The sequence below is a fragment of the Danio rerio genome, chromosome 7 (assembly GCF_049306965.1).
Source record: "Danio rerio strain Tuebingen ecotype United States chromosome 7, GRCz12tu, whole genome shotgun sequence".
NCBI lineage: Eukaryota > Metazoa > Chordata > Actinopteri > Cypriniformes > Danionidae > Danio > Danio rerio.
This window is the reverse complement of record NC_133182.1, coordinates 2,007,501-2,027,500: the sequence shown is the minus strand read 5'-3', so window position 1 is coordinate 2,027,500 and position 20,000 is coordinate 2,007,501. Positions and strand designations below refer to the sequence as shown.

The 20,000-nt window shown below is 41.9% G+C and overlaps 2 protein-coding genes across 7 annotated transcripts in view; both read right to left on the bottom strand.

Annotated features, from left to right (window-relative positions):
• tox4b (TOX high mobility group box family member 4 b) overlaps window positions 1-16,890 on the bottom strand; it is a 31,001-nt gene extending 14,111 nt beyond the window's left edge. For 2 of the 5 annotated variants that reach the window (XR_012382247.1, XM_073905925.1), the window contains exons 1-7: window positions 16,763-16,890; window positions 11,991-12,059; window positions 10,989-11,258; window positions 5,354-5,614; window positions 4,754-5,059; window positions 853-933; window positions 485-652 (exon numbers count right to left, since the gene is read on the bottom strand). Coding sequence is in view for 4 of the 5 variants with exons in the window: in XM_073905925.1 (XP_073762026.1) it covers window positions 485-652; window positions 853-933; window positions 4,754-5,059; window positions 5,354-5,614; window positions 10,989-11,258; window positions 11,991-12,059; window positions 16,763-16,768 (1,161 nt within the window). In the remaining variant the exon portion in view is untranslated. 5 annotated transcript variants of the gene reach the window in all.
• Window positions 16,891-19,464: 2,574 nt separating this feature from the next.
• slc12a6 (solute carrier family 12 member 6) overlaps window positions 19,465-20,000 on the bottom strand; it is a 56,385-nt gene continuing 55,849 nt past the window's right edge. For both annotated transcript variants that reach the window (XM_073907840.1, XM_073907841.1), the window contains one exon: window positions 19,465-20,000. This exon is cut by the window's right edge and continues 2,272 nt beyond it. The gene's annotated coding sequence lies outside the window, so the exon portion shown is untranslated.

Below are 20,000 nucleotides of genomic sequence, written 5' to 3'. Positions count from 1 at the left end.
TTGTTGTAGTTAAGGTGAATGATTAATGAACGCAAGTTAATCCACTGAATAGACAGTTTGCTTTAGTAATCTTATATCAGAGTCTGACCGACTGCTTTTGTGTTTGGGCGTTGGCTCTTATGTTGACGTCAACTTGAGGGTTTCCATACAACTTCATATTAACATTCTTAACCGCGCCCCGCTTACCATTAGCTTGCTATTCGGGAATGATGAACAGAAAATCAGCAATATACAATTTATATATTAAGGATGCACTGATACCAATTTTTTGGAACACATCCAATCAACATACCAAAATGGTATCCGATGGTAATCCGATACAGTGCCGTTTTTTTTTTTTAGAGGCATAACAAACGTTTTCGTCACAGTTTTTGTCATTTCAGACAGATTTACATTTAGTTTCCGCATGAGTAAAACACAAAAATCATTGACGAATAATATGATGAAGATTCTGATGATCGGTGGGTGATTGAGCTGTGGTCACCTGCGGGACGTCCAGGATGATGTTGGAGGTGCAGATGTTGGTGATGGTGTTGTTGTTGGGAGCGTGCACCGGAATGCGGGAGGAGCGATGCTGCGGTGTCGGAGGAGGAGCAGCTGGAGGAGCAGCTGGTGGAGGAGATGGAGGAGCGTCCAACACCTCTATAGTCGGCTGAGGAGAAACAAAACAACAGTGAACAACTGACACCACTAGGGCTGTGCAATATGATGATATACACACAGCTGAAGTCAAAATTACTCTGTGATATTCCTCCTCTATTCTTTTCCCTTAATATTCAGGATTTATAAACTTATTTTTGATTATGATTCCTTTAATATAGTGAGATTAAATACAGGGAGTGTGTACTGCACCTGTGAGAGCTGCTCAGCTTTATACGCCGCCAGGGCCTTCAGATACTCCGTCTTGGCTGCTTCTGCCTTCCTCTTATACACCTGAGGAAACATCACATCTCAGTCCATCTTCAGGCATTCACTTCATTACTTTTGTATATGACAATTCAGCTGTGTGTTCGAGTAAATCTGCATCTGTGATTATCAGTAAATGTTTTAAACTCATGAGATTAGTTTTATTCAGTGTTATCATCAGCACACACTGAAGAGCCTTTCACACAGAGCACGATAACAACACATATTTAGCTGACCTGTGAATCCAGCTCGTGTAATCTATTCAAATCTAATCAAACAGTGAATTTTAGCAATCACAGTTGGTGTAGGGCAGGGGTGTCCAAATTCGGTCCTGGAGGGCAGGTCTCCCGTAGATTTTAGCTCCAACTTGCCCCAACACACCTGCAAGGATGTTTATAGAAAGCCCAAAAGCTTGATAAGCTAGCCCAGGTGTGTCTGATTGGGGTTGGAACTAAACTTTGCAAGACACCGGCCCTTCAGGGCCCAATTTGGACATGCCTGGTGTAGGGGAATAAAACCAACACTAATTATTTTCCACATCATTTATAAAGGAGGTTGAAACTAGTACTGGATACACTGGACTATTTTTAATTTATTTATTTATTTATGCATTTATTTATTTATGCATTTATTTTATATGTATTTATTTATTTTTAAATATTTTTTTTTTTTTTTATAACTTTTATAAAAAAATTCTTTTATTATTGTTTTTATGTCTGTTTTACTATCTTTCTTTAAGCAGTGTATTTATTTATTTAGTTTGTTGAAGTGGGTTTATATATAAAAAAAAAAAAATCACTGTATAAACAACGTAATCTGTACTGGCATAAAAATAAAGGGGAAAAAAAGCACTTTTGAATGGTTTTCTTTCACTTTCGATTTTCTGATTATGTGTATATTGTAGGGATGTAACGGTATTGTAAATACCTTCATACCGCAATATTAATTTTTTTCGATATTACCGAAGTCGCATGACTCGGTAAAACTATAGGTCTTCTGAGAAAATTTGCTCAGGCCAATGAAGCGAACGGGAGGTAGCGAAAACTACAATTCCCATCAGCCCATGCTTGACCATCATCCCTTGCGGTCTGTTGTCGCTACAGATCCAGTAATGCGGAAATGGAGTGTGCTGCTAGTAGCGGGGATGAAAAAGAGCTGGAAAACTCTAAAGCGGGTGTTGTCGCCGCGTGCGTACTGAATAGCAGTGTTGTCGTGCGAGTTCTTATCAGCTGTGTTGTTGCGCGCGTACTGAATAGCTGTGTTATCGCGCGAGTTCTTATCAGCTGTGTTGTCGCGCGAGTTCTTATCAGCTGTGTTGTCGCGCGAGTTCTTATCAGCTGTGTTGTCGCGCGAGTTCTTATCAGCTGTGTTGTCGCGCGAGTTCTTATCAGCTGTGTTGTCGCGCGAGTTCTTATCAGCTGTGTTGTCGCGCGAGTTCTTATCAGCTGTGTTGTCGCGCGAATTCTTATCAGCTGTGTTGTCGCGCGAATTCTTATCAGCTGTGTTGTCGCGCGAGTTCTTATCAGCTGTGTTGTCGCGCGAGTTCTTATCAGCTGTGTTGTCGCGCGAGTTCTTATCAGCTGTGTTGTCGCGCGAGTTCTTATCAGCTGTGTTGTCGCGCGAGTTCTTATCAGCTGTGTTGTCGCGCGAGTTCTTATCAGCTGTGTTGTCGCGCGAATTCTTATCAGCTGTGTTGTCGCGCGAATTCTTATCAGCTGTGTTGTCGCGCGAATTCTTATCAGCTGTGTTGTCGCGCGAGTTCTTATCAGCTGTGTTGTCGCGCGAGTTCTTATCAGCTGTGTTGTCGCGCGAGTTCTTATCAGCTGTGTTGTCGCGCGAGTTCTTATCAGCTGTGTTGTCGCGCGAGTTCTTATCAGCTGTGTTGTCGCGCTAATTCTTATCACCTGTGTTGTCGCGCGAGTTCTTATCAGCTGTGTTGTCGCGCGCGTACTGAATAGCGGTGTTGTCGCGCGAGTTCTTATCAGCTGTGTTGTCGCGCGAGTTCTTATCAGCTGTGTTGTCGCGCGAGTTCTTATCAGCTGTGTTGTCGCGCGAGTTCTTATCAGCTGTGTTGTCGCGCGAGTTCTTATCAGCTGTGTTGTCGCGCGAGTTCTTATCAGCTGTGTTGTCGCGCGAGTTCTTATCAGCTGTGTTGTCGCGCGAGTTCTTATCAGCTGTGTTGTCGCGCGAGTTCTTATCAGCTGTGTTGTCGCGCGAGTTCTTATCAGCTGTGTTGTCGCGCGAGTTCTTATCAGCTGTGTTGTCGCGCGAGTTCTTATCAGCTGTGTTGTCGCGTGAGTTCTTATCAGCTGTGTTGTCGCGCGAGTTCTTATCAGCTGTGTTGTCGCGCGAGTTCTTATCAGCTGTGTTGTCGCGCGAGTTCTTATCAGCTGTGTTGTCGCGCGAGTTCTTATCAGCTGTGTTGTCGCGCGAGTTCTTATCAGCTGTGTTGTCGCGCGAGTTCTTATCAGCTGTGTTGTCGCGCGAGTTCTTATCAGCTGTGTTGTTGCGCGAGTTCTTATCAGCTGTGTTGTCGCGCGAGTTCTTATCAGCTGTGTTGTCGCGCGAGTTCTTATCAGCTGTGTTGTCGCGCGAGTTCTTATCAGCTGTGTTGTCGCGCGAGTTCTTATCAGCTGTGTTGTCGCGCGAGTTCTTATCAGCTGTGTTGTTGCGCGAGTTCTTATCAGCTGTGTTGTCGCGCGAGTTCTTATCAGCTGTGTTGTCGCGCGAGTTCTTATCAGCTGTGTTGTTGCGCGAGTTCTTATCAGCTGTGTTGTCGCGCGAGTTCTTATCAGCTGTGTTGTCGCGCGAGTTCTTATCAGCTGTGTTGTCGCGCGAGTTCTTATCAGCTGTGTTGTCGCGCGAGTTCTTATCAGCTGTGTTGTCGCGCGAGTTCTTATCAGCTGTGTTGTCGCGCGCGTACTGAATAGCGGTGTTGTCGCGCGAGTTCTTATCAGCTGTGTTGTCGCGCGAGTTCTTATCAGCTGTGTTGTCGCGCGAGTTCTTATCAGCTGTGTTGTCGCGCGAGTTCTTATCAGCTGTGTTGTCGCGCGAGTTCTTATCAGCTGTGTTGTCGCGCGAGTTCTTATCAGCTGTGTTGTCGCGCGCGTACTGAATAGCGGTGTTGTCAGCACACTGTTCAGATTGATACAGACATGAGACCTCTATCTCACTCATGGTTTGTCCTCTCAAGTGGGGGAAAGACATTGCACAACGTTACCCACTGCTGTCAACCTGGGCCAAGTCATATCTCTCTGTCCCAGAAACCTCAGTCCCAAATGAGAGGGTTTTTTCTGTTGCAGGGGACATTGTAAATGCCCAGAGATACTAGCTTTTACCAGATTATATTTATATGATAATTTTCCTTAAAACCCATCTCTATCTAAGTGAGTGAGTGATTAAATGTTGAATGTGATGAGTTTTCAACAATACTAAATTGAAACTTAATTTTTTTTACATGGTTTAATATTTTTTGTTAATAAAATTGAAGTTCCTGTTTCAAAGCTTACAGATAGATGGCTAATTTGTATGTCATTGACACTTTTGGCACTTTTTTGGAGTATTTTCATAAGTTTTGTTTTTTCCTGTAAATGATTCAATAAATACCGTACCGTGACATTCATACCGAGGTATTACCGTACCGTGAAATTCTGATACCGTTACATCTCTAGTATATTGATTTTATTCTAGCTGAAATAAAAACCAATAAGACTTTCTCCAGAAGAACAAATAATAGAGGAAATACTGTGAAAATTTCCTGAATCTGTTGAACATCATTTGGCAAATACTTGACAAAGAGATTCACAAGAGGGTGAATAATTCTGACTTTAACTCGTGCTTTGGTCACCTGCTTCTGCTCCTCCCCCAGACTGTCCCACATGGAGGCCACGATCTTGGACACCTCCCCGAAGGTGGCGTTGGGGTTCTGGCCTTTGATGGCGGCCTGTGTGTCCCGGAAGAAGAGCGCATATGCGGAGACAGGCTTCTGCGGCTCATTCGGGTCCTTCTTCTTACGGCCCTTCTTCCCCCCTGCTGGTTTGCGGACAGGAACAGCAGAGCTTGCTGGGAAAACTGGCTGATCCGGCAGAGATGGAGAGACCGAGAGAACTGCAGACGGCATGGAGAGAGAGACCGGAGAGTCCACCAGCACACTCTACTGACACACAGAGACAGACAGAGAGAGACACACACATACACACATATATAGAGTGAGAGAGAGATCAGAATCATAACTTAAGAATATTGTATATCTGTAGAAATCTCATTTCGTAAGATTGTTTAAGATGGTGGTCAAAGTATATAAATTAAATTATATTTAAATAATATTTTATGATAGTTGTGATTTTGCGAACATCTTAACTTCGTAAGATTCCTGCTAATAGTTCCAGTTCGACATGCTACTAAATACTAACATTTTTGCTCGATCATAGTTTAAATAAAAGCGCACCCGTCTGAAGTCGTCCATGTCATCATCGTGTAGCGAATCAGATGGCGAGCCGGTGGCTGACATTGATTGTTCGGGAGACTGTGGATGGGGCAGGATGGCTCCACCCCCCAGATTGAGGCCAAGCTGTGCGCTGAGCTCTGATTGGTCGATGGTGGTCAGCTGATTGTGTCCCAAGAGGCTGTGGTTCATGTCGCTTAGTGGGACGTCGATGGTCATTGGAGAAGAGCTGCTGAACTGAGAACCAATCGGGTGGCCGAGGTCCTGCAACCAGGAATACGAATTAGTAAAACACAAATCATGACGGTAACAGAGTTGACGGTAACAGAGATGACGTTAAGTGTTGACAGTAGCAGAGATTACGGTAACAAAGTTGACGATAACAGAGTTGAAGGTAACAAAGATAGCGGTAACAGAGTTGACCGTAACAAAGTTGATGACGGTAAGAGTTGACAGTAACAGAGTTGGCGGTAACAGTTGACGATAACACAGCTGACGGTAACAGAGATGACTGTAACAGCGATGGCGGTAACAGAGTTGACGGTAACATATGGCGATAACAAAGATGATGGTAACAGAATTGACTGTAACAGAGATTATGGTAACAGATGGCGATAAAAGAGTTGACGATAACAGAGTTGACGATAACAGAGTCGACAGTAACACAGATGGCGATAATAGAGTCAATAGTAACACAAATGGCGATAACAGAAACGACGGTAATAGATGGCGATAACGGAGTTGATGGTAACACAGATGGCGATAACAGAGTCGACAGTAACAGATGGCGATAACAGAGTCGACAGTAACAGATGGCGATAACAGAGTCAACAGTAACACAAATAGCGATAACAGAGTCAATGGTAACACAGATGGCGATAACAGAGTCAACGGTAACACAGATGGCGATAACAGAGTCAACGATAACAGATGGCGATAACAGAGTCAACAGTAACACAAATAGCGATAACAGAGTCAACAGTAACACAAATGGCGATAACAGAGTCAACGGTAACACAGATGGCGATAACAGAGTCGACGATAACAGATGGCAATAACGGAGTTGATGGTAACACAAATGCCGATAACAGAGTCGACAGTAACACAGATAGCGATAACAGAGTCGAGGGTATCTGAGATGATGGTAATACAGTCGACAGTAACAGATGGCGATAACAGAGTCAACGGTAACACAAATGGCGATAACAGTCGACGGTAACAGATGGCGATAACAGAGTTGATGATAACACAGATGGCGATAACAGAGTCGACTGTAACACAGATAGCGATAACAGAGTTGATGGTAACACAGATGGCGATAACAGAGTCGACAGTAATAGATGGCGATAACAGAGTCGACGGTAACAGATGGCGATAATAGAGTCGACGGTAACACAGATAGCGATAACAGAGTCAACAGTAACACAGATGGCGATAACAGAGTCAACGGTAACACAGACGGCGATAACAAGGTCGACAGTAACAGATGGCGATAACGAAGTTGATGGTAACACAGATGGCGATAACAGAGTCGACGGTAACAGATGGCGATAACGGACTTGATGGTAACACAGATGGCGATAACAGAGTCAATGGTAACACAAATGGCGATAACAGAGTCAACTGTAACAGATGGCGATAACAGAGTCGACAGTAACAGATGGCGATAACAGAGTCGACGGTAACAGATGGCGATAACAGAGTCGACGGTAACAGATGGCGATAATAGAGTCGACGGTAACACAGATAGCGATAACAGAGTCGACAGTAACAGATAGCGATAAAAGAGTTGATGGTGACACAGATGGCGATAACAGAGTCGACAGTAACAGATGGCAATAACAGAGTCGACGGTAACAGATGGCGATAACAGAGTCGACGGTAACAGATGGCGATAATAGAGTCGACGGTAACACAGATAGCGATAACAGAGTCAACAGTAACACAAATAGCGATAACAGAGTCAACAGTAACACAAATGGCGATAACAGAGTCGACGGTAACAGATGGCGATAACGGACTTGATGGTAACACAGATGGCGATAACAGAGTCAATGGTAACACAAATGGCGATAACAGAGTCGACTGTAACAGATGGCGATAACAGAGTCGACAGTAACACAGATAGCGATAAAAGAGTTGATGGTGACACAGATGGTGATAACAGAGTCGACAGTAACAGATGGCGATAACAGAGTCGACAGTAACAGATGGCGATAACAGAGTCGACGGTAACAGATGGCGATAACAGAGTCCACAGTAACACAGATGGCGATAATAGAGTCAATAGTAACACAAATGGCGATAACAGAAACGACGGTAATAGATGGCGATAACGGAGTTGATGGTAACACAGATGGCGATAACAGAGTCAACGATAACAGATGGCGATAACAGAGTCGACAGTAACAGATGGCGATAACAGAGTCAACAGTAACACAAATAGCGATAACAGAGTCAATGGTAACACAGATGGCGATAACAGAGTCAACGGTAACACAGATGGCGATAACAGAGTCAACGATAACAGATGGCGATAACAGAGTCAACAGTAACACAAATAGCGATAACAGAGTCAACAGTAACACAGATGGCGATAACAGAGTCAACGATAACAGATGGCGATAACAGAGTCAACAGTAACACAAATAGCGATAACAGAGTCAACAGTAACACAAATGGCGATAACAGAGTCAACGGTAACACAGATGGTGATAACAGAGTCGACGATAACAGATGGCAATAACGGAGTTGATGGTAACACAAATGCCGATAACAGAGTCGACAGTAACACAGATAGCGATAACAGAGTCGAGGGTATCTGAGATGATGGTAATACAGTCGACAGTAACAGATGGCGATAACAGAGTCAACGGTAACACAAATGGCGATAACAGTCGACGGTAACAGATGGCGATAACAGAGTTGATGATAACACAGATGGCGATAACAGAGTCGACTGTAACACAGATAGCGATAACAGAGTCAACGGTAACACAAATGGCGATAACAGAGTCGACAGTAACACAGATAGCGATAACAGAGTTGATGGTAACACAGATGGCGATAACAGAGTCGACAGTAATAGATGGCGATAACAGAGTCGACGGTAACAGATGGCGATAATAGAGTCGACGGTAACACAGATAGCGATAACAGAGTCAACAGTAACACAGATGGCGATAACAGAGTCAACGGTAACACAGACGGCGATAACAAGGTCGACAGTAACAGATGGCGATAACGAAGTTGATGGTAACACAGATGGCGATAACAGAGTCGACGGTAACAGATGGCGATAACGGACTTGATGGTAACACAGATGGCGATAACAGAGTCAATGGTAACACAAATGGCGATAACAGAGTCAACTGTAACAGATGGCGATAACAGAGTCGACAGTAACAGATGGCGATAACAGAGTCGACGGTAACAGATGGCGATAACAGAGTCGACGGTAACAGATGGCGATAATAGAGTCGACGGTAACACAGATAGCGATAACAGAGTCGACAGTAACAGATAGCGATAAAAGAGTTGATGGTGACACAGATGGCGATAACAGAGTCGACAGTAACAGATGGCAATAACAGAGTCGACGGTAACAGATGGCGATAACAGAGTCGACGGTAACAGATGGCGATAATAGAGTCGACGGTAACACAGATAGCGATAACAGAGTCAACAGTAACACAAATAGCGATAACAGAGTCAACAGTAACACAAATGGCGATAACAGAGTCGACGGTAACAGATGGCGATAACGGACTTGATGGTAACACAGATGGCGATAACAGAGTCAATGGTAACACAAATGGCGATAACAGAGTCGACTGTAACAGATGGCGATAACAGAGTCGACAGTAACACAGATAGCGATAAAAGAGTTGATGGTGACACAGATGGCGATAACAGAGTCGACAGTAACAGATGGCGATAACAGAGTCGACAGTAACAGATGGCGATAACAGAGTCGACAGTAACAGATGGCGATAACAGAGTCGACGGTAACAGATGGCGATAACAGAGTCCACAGTAACACAGATAGCGATAACAGAGTCAACAGTAACACAAATGGCGATAACAGAGTCGACTGTAACAGATGGCGATAATGGAGTTGATGGTAACACAGATGGCGATAATAGAGTCGACGGTAACAGATGGCGATAACAGAGTCAACGGTAACACAGACGGCGATAACAAGGTCGACAGTAACAGATGGCGATAACGGAGTTGATGGTAACACAGATGGCGATAACAGAGTCGACGGTAACAGATGGCGATAACAGAGTCAACGGTAACAGATGGCGATAACAGAGTCAACGGTAACACAAATGGCGATAACAGAGTCGACTGTAACAGATGGCGATAACAGAGTCGACAGTAACACAGAAACACAGATGGCGATAACAGAGTCGACAGTAACAGATGGCGATAACAGAGTTGATGGTAACACAGATGGCGATAACAGAGTCAACGGTAACACAAATGGCGATAACAGAGTCGACAGTAACAGATGGCGATAATAGAGTCGAAAGTAACACAGATAGCGATAACAGAGTCGACGGTAACACAAATGGCGATAACAGAGTCGACAGTAACAGATGGCGATAACAGAGTCGACAGTAACACAGATAGCGATAACAGAGTTGATGGTAACACAGATGGCGATAACAGAGTCGACGGTAACAGATGGCGATAACAGAGTCAACGGTAACACAGATAGCGATAACAGAGTCAACGGTAACAGATGGCGATAACAGAGTCAACGGTAACACAGATGGCGATAACAGAGTCAACGGTAACACAGATGGCGATAACAGAGTCAACGGTAACACAGATGGCGATAACAGAGTCAACGGTAACACAAACGGCGATAACAAGGTCGACAGTAACAGATGGCGATAACGGAGTTGATGGTAACACAGATGGCGATAACAGAGTCGACAGTAACAGATGGCGATAACGGAGTTGATGGTAACAGATGGCGATAATAGAGTCGACGGTAACACAGATGGCGATAACAGAGTCAACGGTAACACAGATGGCGATAACAGAGTCAACGGTAACACAAACGGTGATAACAAGGTTGACAGTAACAGATGGCGATAACGGAGTTGATGGTAACACAGATGGCGATAACAGAGTCGACGGTAACAGATGGCGATAACAGAGTCGACGATAACAGATGGCGATAACGGACTTGATGGTAACACAGATGGCGATAACAGAGTCAACGGTAACACAAACGGCGATAACAAGGTCGACAGTAACAGATGGCGATAACGGAGTCAATGGTAACACAGATGGCGATAACAAGGTCGACAGTAACAGATGGCGATAACGGAGTTGATGGTAACACAGATAGCAATACCAGTCAACTGTAACCCAGACGGCTATAACAGAGTCGAGGGTATCTGAGATGATGGTAATAGAGTTGACGGTAACAGAGATGGCGATTCCATAGTTGACAATAGCAAAAATGTGGATTCATTTGTAATTAAGCATAAAAAGTAAAAAAAAAATAGATTGAATTAGTAGTATAGTAATATGTAATACAGTAATTTGCAGTATGGTCATTTGTTATAGTATTTTGTAGTTTAGTAATTTCCAGCAGAGTAACAGAGTGTGCATTCACCAGTGTGGAGGTGAGCAGGGGGCCGCCGCTCTGCTGGCCCATCAGACTCAGGTGCTGCAGGGTTTGTGACGGAGCGCTGATGAAGGTGGAGGCGAAGGATGGGTCGTTTCCTCCGACCACAGCGTCTGCAGACACATCGGGGGACGAGCCGCCGTCCGCCAGATCCCCGAAATGAGAAACCACATCCGACACGCTCAGAGCCGAGTCCGGGTCCAGGGAGATCGGCGGGATCTCGAACTCCTCATCGCCCAGACTCGGCGTGTGAAACGTCTGCAGACACACCAGAGGTTAACTCAGCAGTGCGTGTCTGTGTTTGTATGAGTGTGTATTCTGACTGAGTGCATGTGTTTAAGTGGGTGTGTGTCTGTGTGAGTGTGTTTGTGTGTCTTAGCGAGATGTGATTGAGAGTAGGTGTGTGTTTGCGAGTATGTTTTGAATAAGTGTGTGTCTATGTGTCTGAGTTAGTATGCGTTTTTGTTTGTCTGAGTGAGTGTGTGTGTGTGTCTGTGCGTGTCTGTGTGCCTGAAGGAGTGTGTTTGTGAGCATGTGTGTTTGTGTGTGCAAGTCTCTGACTGTGTGTATGTGTGTCTGACTGAGTGTGCATGTCTGAATGAGTGAGTGTGTGTGTATGTATGTGTGTGAGTGTGTTTACAAATGTGTCTACATGTGTGTGCTTTTGAGTTTGTGAGCATAAGTGTGTGTCTGAATGAGTGTGACAGTATTGTTGTTAGTACGTATCTGTGTGTGAATGTTTGTCTGTATGTGAGTGTGTGTGTGTGTGTGTGTGTGTGTTTGTGAGTGAATGTTTGTTTTATTGTTAGTATGTATCTGTGTGTGTCTCTATGTATGCGTGTGTCTCTGTCTGTCTGTACGTGTGTGTTAATGTGTGTTTGCATGTCTGAGTGAGTGTGTTTGTGAGCATGTTTGTCTGTGAACGTGTGTGTGAATGTTTGAGTTTAAGTTTGTGTGTGTGTGTGTGTGTGTGTGTGTGTTCAGCCGCACCTCTGAGGAGGACAGGAAGTGATGACCCTCTCCGCTGATTGACAGGTAGCTGTCATTGGCTCCCGGGAACTGAAACACAAACTCAAAATCAGTCAATATCGCAGAAGAACGTCTCAAATGAATCAGTGTATGATGATTTGCAGTAAATGCAGGAAAACACACGTAATTTAATGCTTAAACATGCACTTATACAGCGATTTAACCCTATAAAGAACTCTCTAACAGATGAAGGAGCCCCATGTCGTGTGCATCTGACGGGGGAAATAAAGCGCAGTCACGGGGGATTTTCACCTTCTGGACGGCGTCAAATCCGTTAAACGCCTGAGGATCCAGAAACTCCGGTTCACCGGGCTGCCCGGTTCCGTCCGACAGATCCGAGTAAAAATTCAGGTCCATATCGAGCTGTCAGAGAGCAGGAAACACCGACAACTCGCGACTTTGACGGACAGCAGACGGAAAACGTGCGGCGTGACGTCACGAAGGCCGAGACGGGCACGCGCGTTCGACCATCTCGGCGGACTTCAGGCCGGTCGAGCACAAACGAGCAGTGAAAACACTGAAAACCGCAGAAAAACGCAGATCCTGAGCCTCACAATACAGCAGAATCAAGCAGAATCTGATGATCCACAGCAGAGTCCGCACTCAAGCCACTGACAGGACAACTCGCGCGCGCGCGCGCAGACCATCCTATACGAGCAAACACAACAACACTTGAGCACTAATGTTTACAAACACGCGGATATAATGATGTATGGTGATAAAATAATATGTAATAGTGATAATAATCACACGCGCTCACAGCTGACGCGCTCGCCGTTTACAGCTGATCTCAGCAGTGCAGACCAGACAGGAGCAATCGAGCTGGAGAACCCGATGCCAGACTTCAGGGGGGCCCACATAATACTGCATCCTAAACGACCGCTATGCTCATGTCCTGTCAATCATCTCCAAACATCATCCACAATTCTTTCATACTTGATTCATCACAATATTGTAGACTCATCTGTGTGTTAATCTGTCATGCGTGAGTCTTTCATACAGAGAAATCTCCTCAGGTGTTTAGATCATTCATTCAGAAGTCCAAACACGTCTTTATATAAGTTCACATTGTGTGGCAGATGAAATATAACAGGGAAAATGTGATTTCAATATTCTCCAGATGGCCAGATATTAATTAATAGTCATTCAAACATCTGAAGCCTCTCTACTTGACGATTGGTCTCGCGCGTCCGCCATGTTTGTAGTTTGTTTACATTTTTTACCCGCAGCTGTAGTTCTAATCGAGGTTTGCAGCATACTACCGCTATTTTCCAATACTATTCAGGATGTACACTATGTATACAGCTCAAATATTTTATTTAATTATTCATTTGTTATTAATTTACATCAACAATTAGGCACAAATACTTAAAACTAGGACAAAGTACAGTAAAAATCTACATTACACGTAATTAACAGGTAAAATATGTAGAAAAATGACACTTGCAACAAAAATTAATATACTATTTTGTTACATAATATAAATATCAGTATTGGGTTAAAACATAATTTTAAGATTCACAATTTTAGGCCCATCTTTCTCTTAAAAATAACTCAAAATAACTAGATGACGGAAATAACTAAATAACAAAGGTAACAGATTTTGTTACATTTTTAAGTGACTTACGAGTGTAATATATAACTTTTTCACCCAATAATACTGATAAATAATATGATATTATAATGAGGTTTGTTTTTTACTTTACTTACATTTATGGATATGCAACTTTGCATTAAATTAATAATGTATTACTCATTGTCTTTATTATTAATACAGCAATATTAATATATATTTAAGGGAATATCAACCTAATAAAACCAAATAATTAATACATGTTCTAAACACAAAGGGTCATTACTATTAATTATATACACATTAAGCGGCCACTTTATTAGGTACACATGTCTAACTGCTCGTTAACGCATATTCTAATCAGCCAATCACATGACAGCAGCTCATTGCATTTAGGCATGTAGACATGGTCAAGACCATCTGCTGCAGGTCAAAGCGAGCATCAGAATGAGGAAGAAAGGGGATTTAAGAGACTTTGAACATGGCATGGTTGTTGCTGCCAGACGGGCTGCTCTGAGTATTTCAGAAACTGCTGATCTACTGGGATTTTCATGCACAACCATCTCTAGGGTTTACAGAGAATGCTCCGACAAAGAGGAAATATCCAGTGAGCGGCAGTTCTGTGGGCAAAAATGCCTTGTTGATGCCAGAGGTTTATTAAAAATAATAGTTTTATTCAAATTAATTTTACTCTAAGACATGGACGCAAGCTTAAATGCTATTTAAAGGGACAGCACACATTTAAAAATGAACAAATACCTACTTTTATGTGGATTCAACACCATTTGTGCGTTTATTTTCACTACTAGACACAAAGTAAGATATTTTGAAGAATGTCTGAAACCAGTTACTAGGCCTGTTACGATATCTATATTATAATATATTGCACCAAAATATATTGCAATAAACTATATTATTGTCATTTTGAGACCACCACTCACTATGTAATGCCAGAATGACAATCTAATAATGCAAAAAGAGCACATCAAATTCTATTCTTAAAAATATTAGATTTAATTATAGTCATGTTAACAGTTTAATAATCAGCCACTGGAGTCAGAATGTGAAAAGGCATGAACAAAATGAATAATAATTAATATGTTAACAGAAAAGTGCAAGGTAAAGAGTAACAGAGGCTGCGACATCCGCTATCGGATCTATTTTCAACTGTCAGACAGCCACATGAGAATATACTATAGTAATATACAGTAAATACTACAGTGTTTATTAACCACACTGACACTGATAACTCCAATAGAGATCGAGATGTTGCAGCTTTAATGATGCTTGAATTGGTTTTTATGTATGGGTAATATATATTGCATCACCAGAAATTATTAAGATCATGTCTATGTGGTGTTCGATAAGTCCATATATTATTAATTATTACCAGTAACCGTTGACACCAAGGTCAGACACCGAGGTAAAGTTAGTTTGACATTCATTAGACATTCGATTTCAAACCAATTAAATTCTTTGCTCCTGTTATAGTTTGAGCCATAAATATGTCAGATGGACATAAATGTGTGCCTTTTATGCTGATCAAAGCTTAATTTCTTGATAAATTGTAATTAATCATACGAATGAATTAAACACTTAAACCATATGGAATTATACAATTAAAGCAGAAACAAAATGTTCAGAAAAACATCCTGGTTATTGCACAAGACTCTGTTTATTTATTTTTAATTATATTGTAAATCACTTTTATTGTTAAAATGGTAAAAGTCAATTAAACTCCGACATCATTTGGGATAAAATATTCAAATCAACTCTAAAAAAATCTAAATATTATTCTCTATGATGTACAAGATTTGTTTTTTACAGTTTTGCCTTTGTTGTTTTTATATACAGTACTAAATCTGTATTTTTATTAAGTTGAACACACTGTAAACGCTTAAATGAATTAAACTCTGACACCATTTGAGATAAAATGTTCAAATCAACCCTAAAATTGTCTAAATATTATTCTCTATGATGCACAAGCTTTGTTTTTTACAGTTATGCCTTTGTTGATTTTATATACAGTACTAAATCCATATTTTCAGTATATCGGATACACTTTCAACCCTAAAATGAATTAAACTCTGACACCATTTGAGGTAAAATATTCAAATCAACATTAATATTGTCTAAATATTATTCTCTATGATGCACAATCTTTGTTTTTTGCAGTTTAGCTTTTGTTGATTTAATATACAGTAATAAAATCATATTTTCAATATATATATGATACACTGTAAACACTTAAATTCATTAAACTCTGACATTATTTGAGGTAAAATATTCAAATCAACCCTAAAATTGTCTAAATATTATTCTCTATGATGCACAAGTTTTGTTTTTTGCAGTTTAGCTTTTGTTGATTTAATATACAGTAATAAAATCATATTTTCAATATATATATATGATACACTGTAAACACTTAAATTCATTAAACTCTGACATTATTTGAGGTAAAATATTCAAATCAACCCTAAAATTGTCTAAATATTATTCTCTATGATGCACAAGTTTTGTTTTTTGCAGTTTAGCTTTTGTTGATTTTATATATAGTAATACAATCATATTTTCAATATATATATATGATACACTGTAAACACTTAAATTCATTAAACTCTGACATTATTTGAGGTAAAATATTCAAATCAACCCTAAAATTGTCTAAATATTATTCTCTATGATGCACAAGCTTTGTGTTTTACAGTTATTCACAATGATGACAGTCTTCATTTTTGGTGGTGACCTGTGCCTTTAATAAGTAACTGGCCACGCCTACAACCGACAGTGGTATGCGCCGTGGCCCTTTAAAGAGATTAAAGGCGCTCCGTGCTCCACATCTGATCTGTAATGAGTCGTGAATCTCTCAGATGCTGTTATAGATGCAGTTTAAACGTTTTACTCGTTTAATAAATGATGATATATTAAAATATGAGAGAAGCGCGTGTATGACAGCGGCGCTATGTGTTTAAATGAACGGTGTCACGTGAGTTTGAGGAGTTTAAAGAAGCAGCGCGCTGTATATATTTATATATAGATTAATTTAATCACCTGTATAGACATTTACACACCGAGTAAACATGAGACGAGTGTGTGTGTCAGGAGTGTGTTCACACTTATCGAGCTCTACAAACACACACAGTGATCTGCGTCCTCTTACCTCCATACTCCGCGGAATCACAGCTTTATTCTCTCCACCTTTCAGTATTGTTTATGTCCGATTAAAAGCGATTATCCCCGAGAAAACACAAACAAATCACTAATCATGGCTGCGACTTCCGGGTTGGAGACGAACGGACGTGACGCCGTATGAAATCGCGCCCCGGCTCGGTTGTTGCTAGAAGGGATACAGCTTCGGCCTCACGTTGGAACATAATTATTTAAATAATTTATTAAATGGCACATCATTTTATTAATGTCTACTCCTACCCCATCTATAAACGCAACCATCACAGAATTGTGAAAACATAATTATACTGCGTATTATTCATATTGTTTATTAACTCACGTGAAATTTAATTGTTATAACGTCTAACCCTGCCCCAGCCCTAAACCTAATCATCACAGTAATGTAAAAATTATTAATTATTGTTGTAGTGAATCACAAATTATGCAATATTGAGGTGAGTATCCGCAGCTGTATCTCATCTAGACTTCACTGACACCCGCGGCAGAGCATAGAATGACCAAGAAGCGACACTCTAGTGCGATTTGGGAAACAGCCAATAGGTGGCGCCATTCTGGAATGAAAATTACAATAGAACAACAGCATATTATAAGTGTGTGAAATAAACAATTAAAAGTGCTGATGATTGCGATAATAAGTGTTGTATATTGTCGTCTTTCAGGTTGTATCTCAGCTTTAATGCACTTTTTAAATAAATAAATAAAAAACAAAGCAGCTGGCAGCCGATCGCTTTCACTCCAAAATGGCGGAATCCGGGGCTGCGGTTGTCGCCTCTTGGTCATTCTCAGCTCTTTGCCCGCGGAAACAATCACCATGGCGACCAGTTTCTCACGAAGACCAGAAGAACGAGGTAAACAGGTAAAGTGAGGTTTTTATTTGATTAAACAGTGAATTCACTGTAATTCATTTTAACCCTTCATACTGTATAGTTTATAGGGTAGTGTTTTTGTAAAGCGGTTTTCTGTTGTATATTCTCACTCGTAGCTGTGCTTTTAATCGCCATATGCGTTCACGACTGACGACGTTTATAAACCAATTATATAAACAACGAGTAGCTATTGCTTAAATATTCATAAATGTTCCACCTAATGTTAATTTTAATGTGAAAGTTTGGTTTTTAATTCATTTCAACAGAGAATTCATTATTTAACTGATTTTACTGTTAACACCTGCGTTTCCATGGAAATGACGTCACTCATTTGAAGAATGTTCATCAGCCAATCAGCAGCTTTGTTATCTTTATTGTTTATTCATTCATTTTCTTTTCGGCTTTGTCCTTTTATTAATCTGGGGTCGCCACAGCGGAATGAACCGCCAACTTGTCCAGCATATTTTTTTATGCAGCGGATGCCCTTCCAGCCGCAACCCATCACTAGGGAACACTCATACACTCTCAAACACTACAGAAAATTTAGCCTACCCAATTCCTGTATATCCCCTATGCCAAGTCTTTGGACTGTGGGGGAAACCAGAGCACCCGGAGGAAACCCACGCCAACACGGGGAGAGCATGCAAACTCCACACAGAAACACCAACTGACCCAGCCGAGACTCAAACCTGCGATCTTCTTGCTGTGAGGTGACTGTGCTACCCACTGCGCCACCGTGCTGCCAAATTAACCAATCAATACCAGGAAATTAAATGCATTTAAGTAGAGATACTGTCTCATAGTCAGTTGGTATTTTTGTGTGGGTTTCCTCCGGGTGCTCTGGTTTCCCCTACTGTCCAAACACATGCAATATCGGAACATTGGGTAGGCTAAATTGTCCATAGTGTATGTGTGTGAATGAGTGTGTCTGTGGGTGTTTTCCAGTAAAGGGTTGCAGCTGGAAAGGCAAACATGTAAAAAAAATAATATATAAAAGATTTCCGTCTAAAGTGTGTTTAGCTATCAGAAGTATGTGATGGTACTAATTTATTAATTTCTGAATGATTATTTGGGTCGTGACTGAAAGGACAAGATCTCAGACACAAGTGGCCGAAATGAGTTTTCTCTGTAGGGTGGCAGGGCGCACTCTTATAGACAGGGTGAGGAGCTCTGTCACACGGGAGGAGCTCGGAGTAAAGCCGCTGATCTCCCACATCCAGAAAAGTCAGCTGAGGTGGCTCGAGCATCTGTTTCGGATGCCTCCTGGACGCCTACCTAGGGAGGTGTTCCAGGCATGTTCCACCTGGAGGAGGTCTCGGGAAGACCCAGGACACGCTGGAGGGACTATCTTTCTCGGCTGGCCTGGGAACACCTCTGGATTCCCCCAAGGGAGCTGGAGGAAGTGTCTGGGGAGAGGGACATCTCTCCTAATGCCCCATTCACACGGGGCTTCAGTGTCAACGCTTGACAGAGGGCGTGTCTGAAGTTGGAGCTGAAGCGATCGTCATAGCAGCGTCAGCCAATGAAATTCAGTCAGCAATCGGCCTCTGTCTAGCTGGTGTATTTGCATACAGTGATCTGATTGGCTGTCAGCGCTTGAAAAGTTGAGCTAGTCCCAACTTCTGCAGCGAGCAACACCTCTGAAGCGGCGCCGACGGATCCACAATGCAGTTCGGCAACGCCTGGCGTCACCCATTCAAAGTGAATGGGAAGCGTAAGACTGCTGCCTCCACAACCCGGCCCCGGATAAGCAGATGAAAATGAAATTAAGTCCAAACATTAAAATAACACAGCCTGTGCGATGGTAAAAGAGATGTATTACTGTCATTTTATTATTTAACGTGATAAAAATAGCAGATAACACTTGATATTTTCAAAAATGACAACAAAATTCACAATCCCTGCACAAAAACCAAAGATAGAAGCAGCTGACGATTAAAAGACAACAGAAACATCGGTAAAACTGGCTTCAGCTCTACGCTAGAGCGTCAATAAACTCAAGACAAAGCCAACGGGATGATCAGGAGCGTGTGTGTGTGTGTGTGTGTGTGTGCAGAGCAGCGGATCCATATATTGCTGAACGTATGAGTGTTTACAGTCCGTCTGCAGTCATCATAACACAATCGTCATCTCCAGTTCTGCATTAAACACAAGCTTGGCTTTCACAGACGTGGATTAAACGGTCATCAGCGCGTGTGATGCTGACATCAGACCGCAGTCATGACTCTGGTGTGCGATTTCACCTTCACAGCATGAAAACGTTGATTTATAGTGACGATTGTACAGGGAATCTAGCAAAATAAAACGCTTTTTAAAAACATGTCTCACAATGACCAGTGTTCA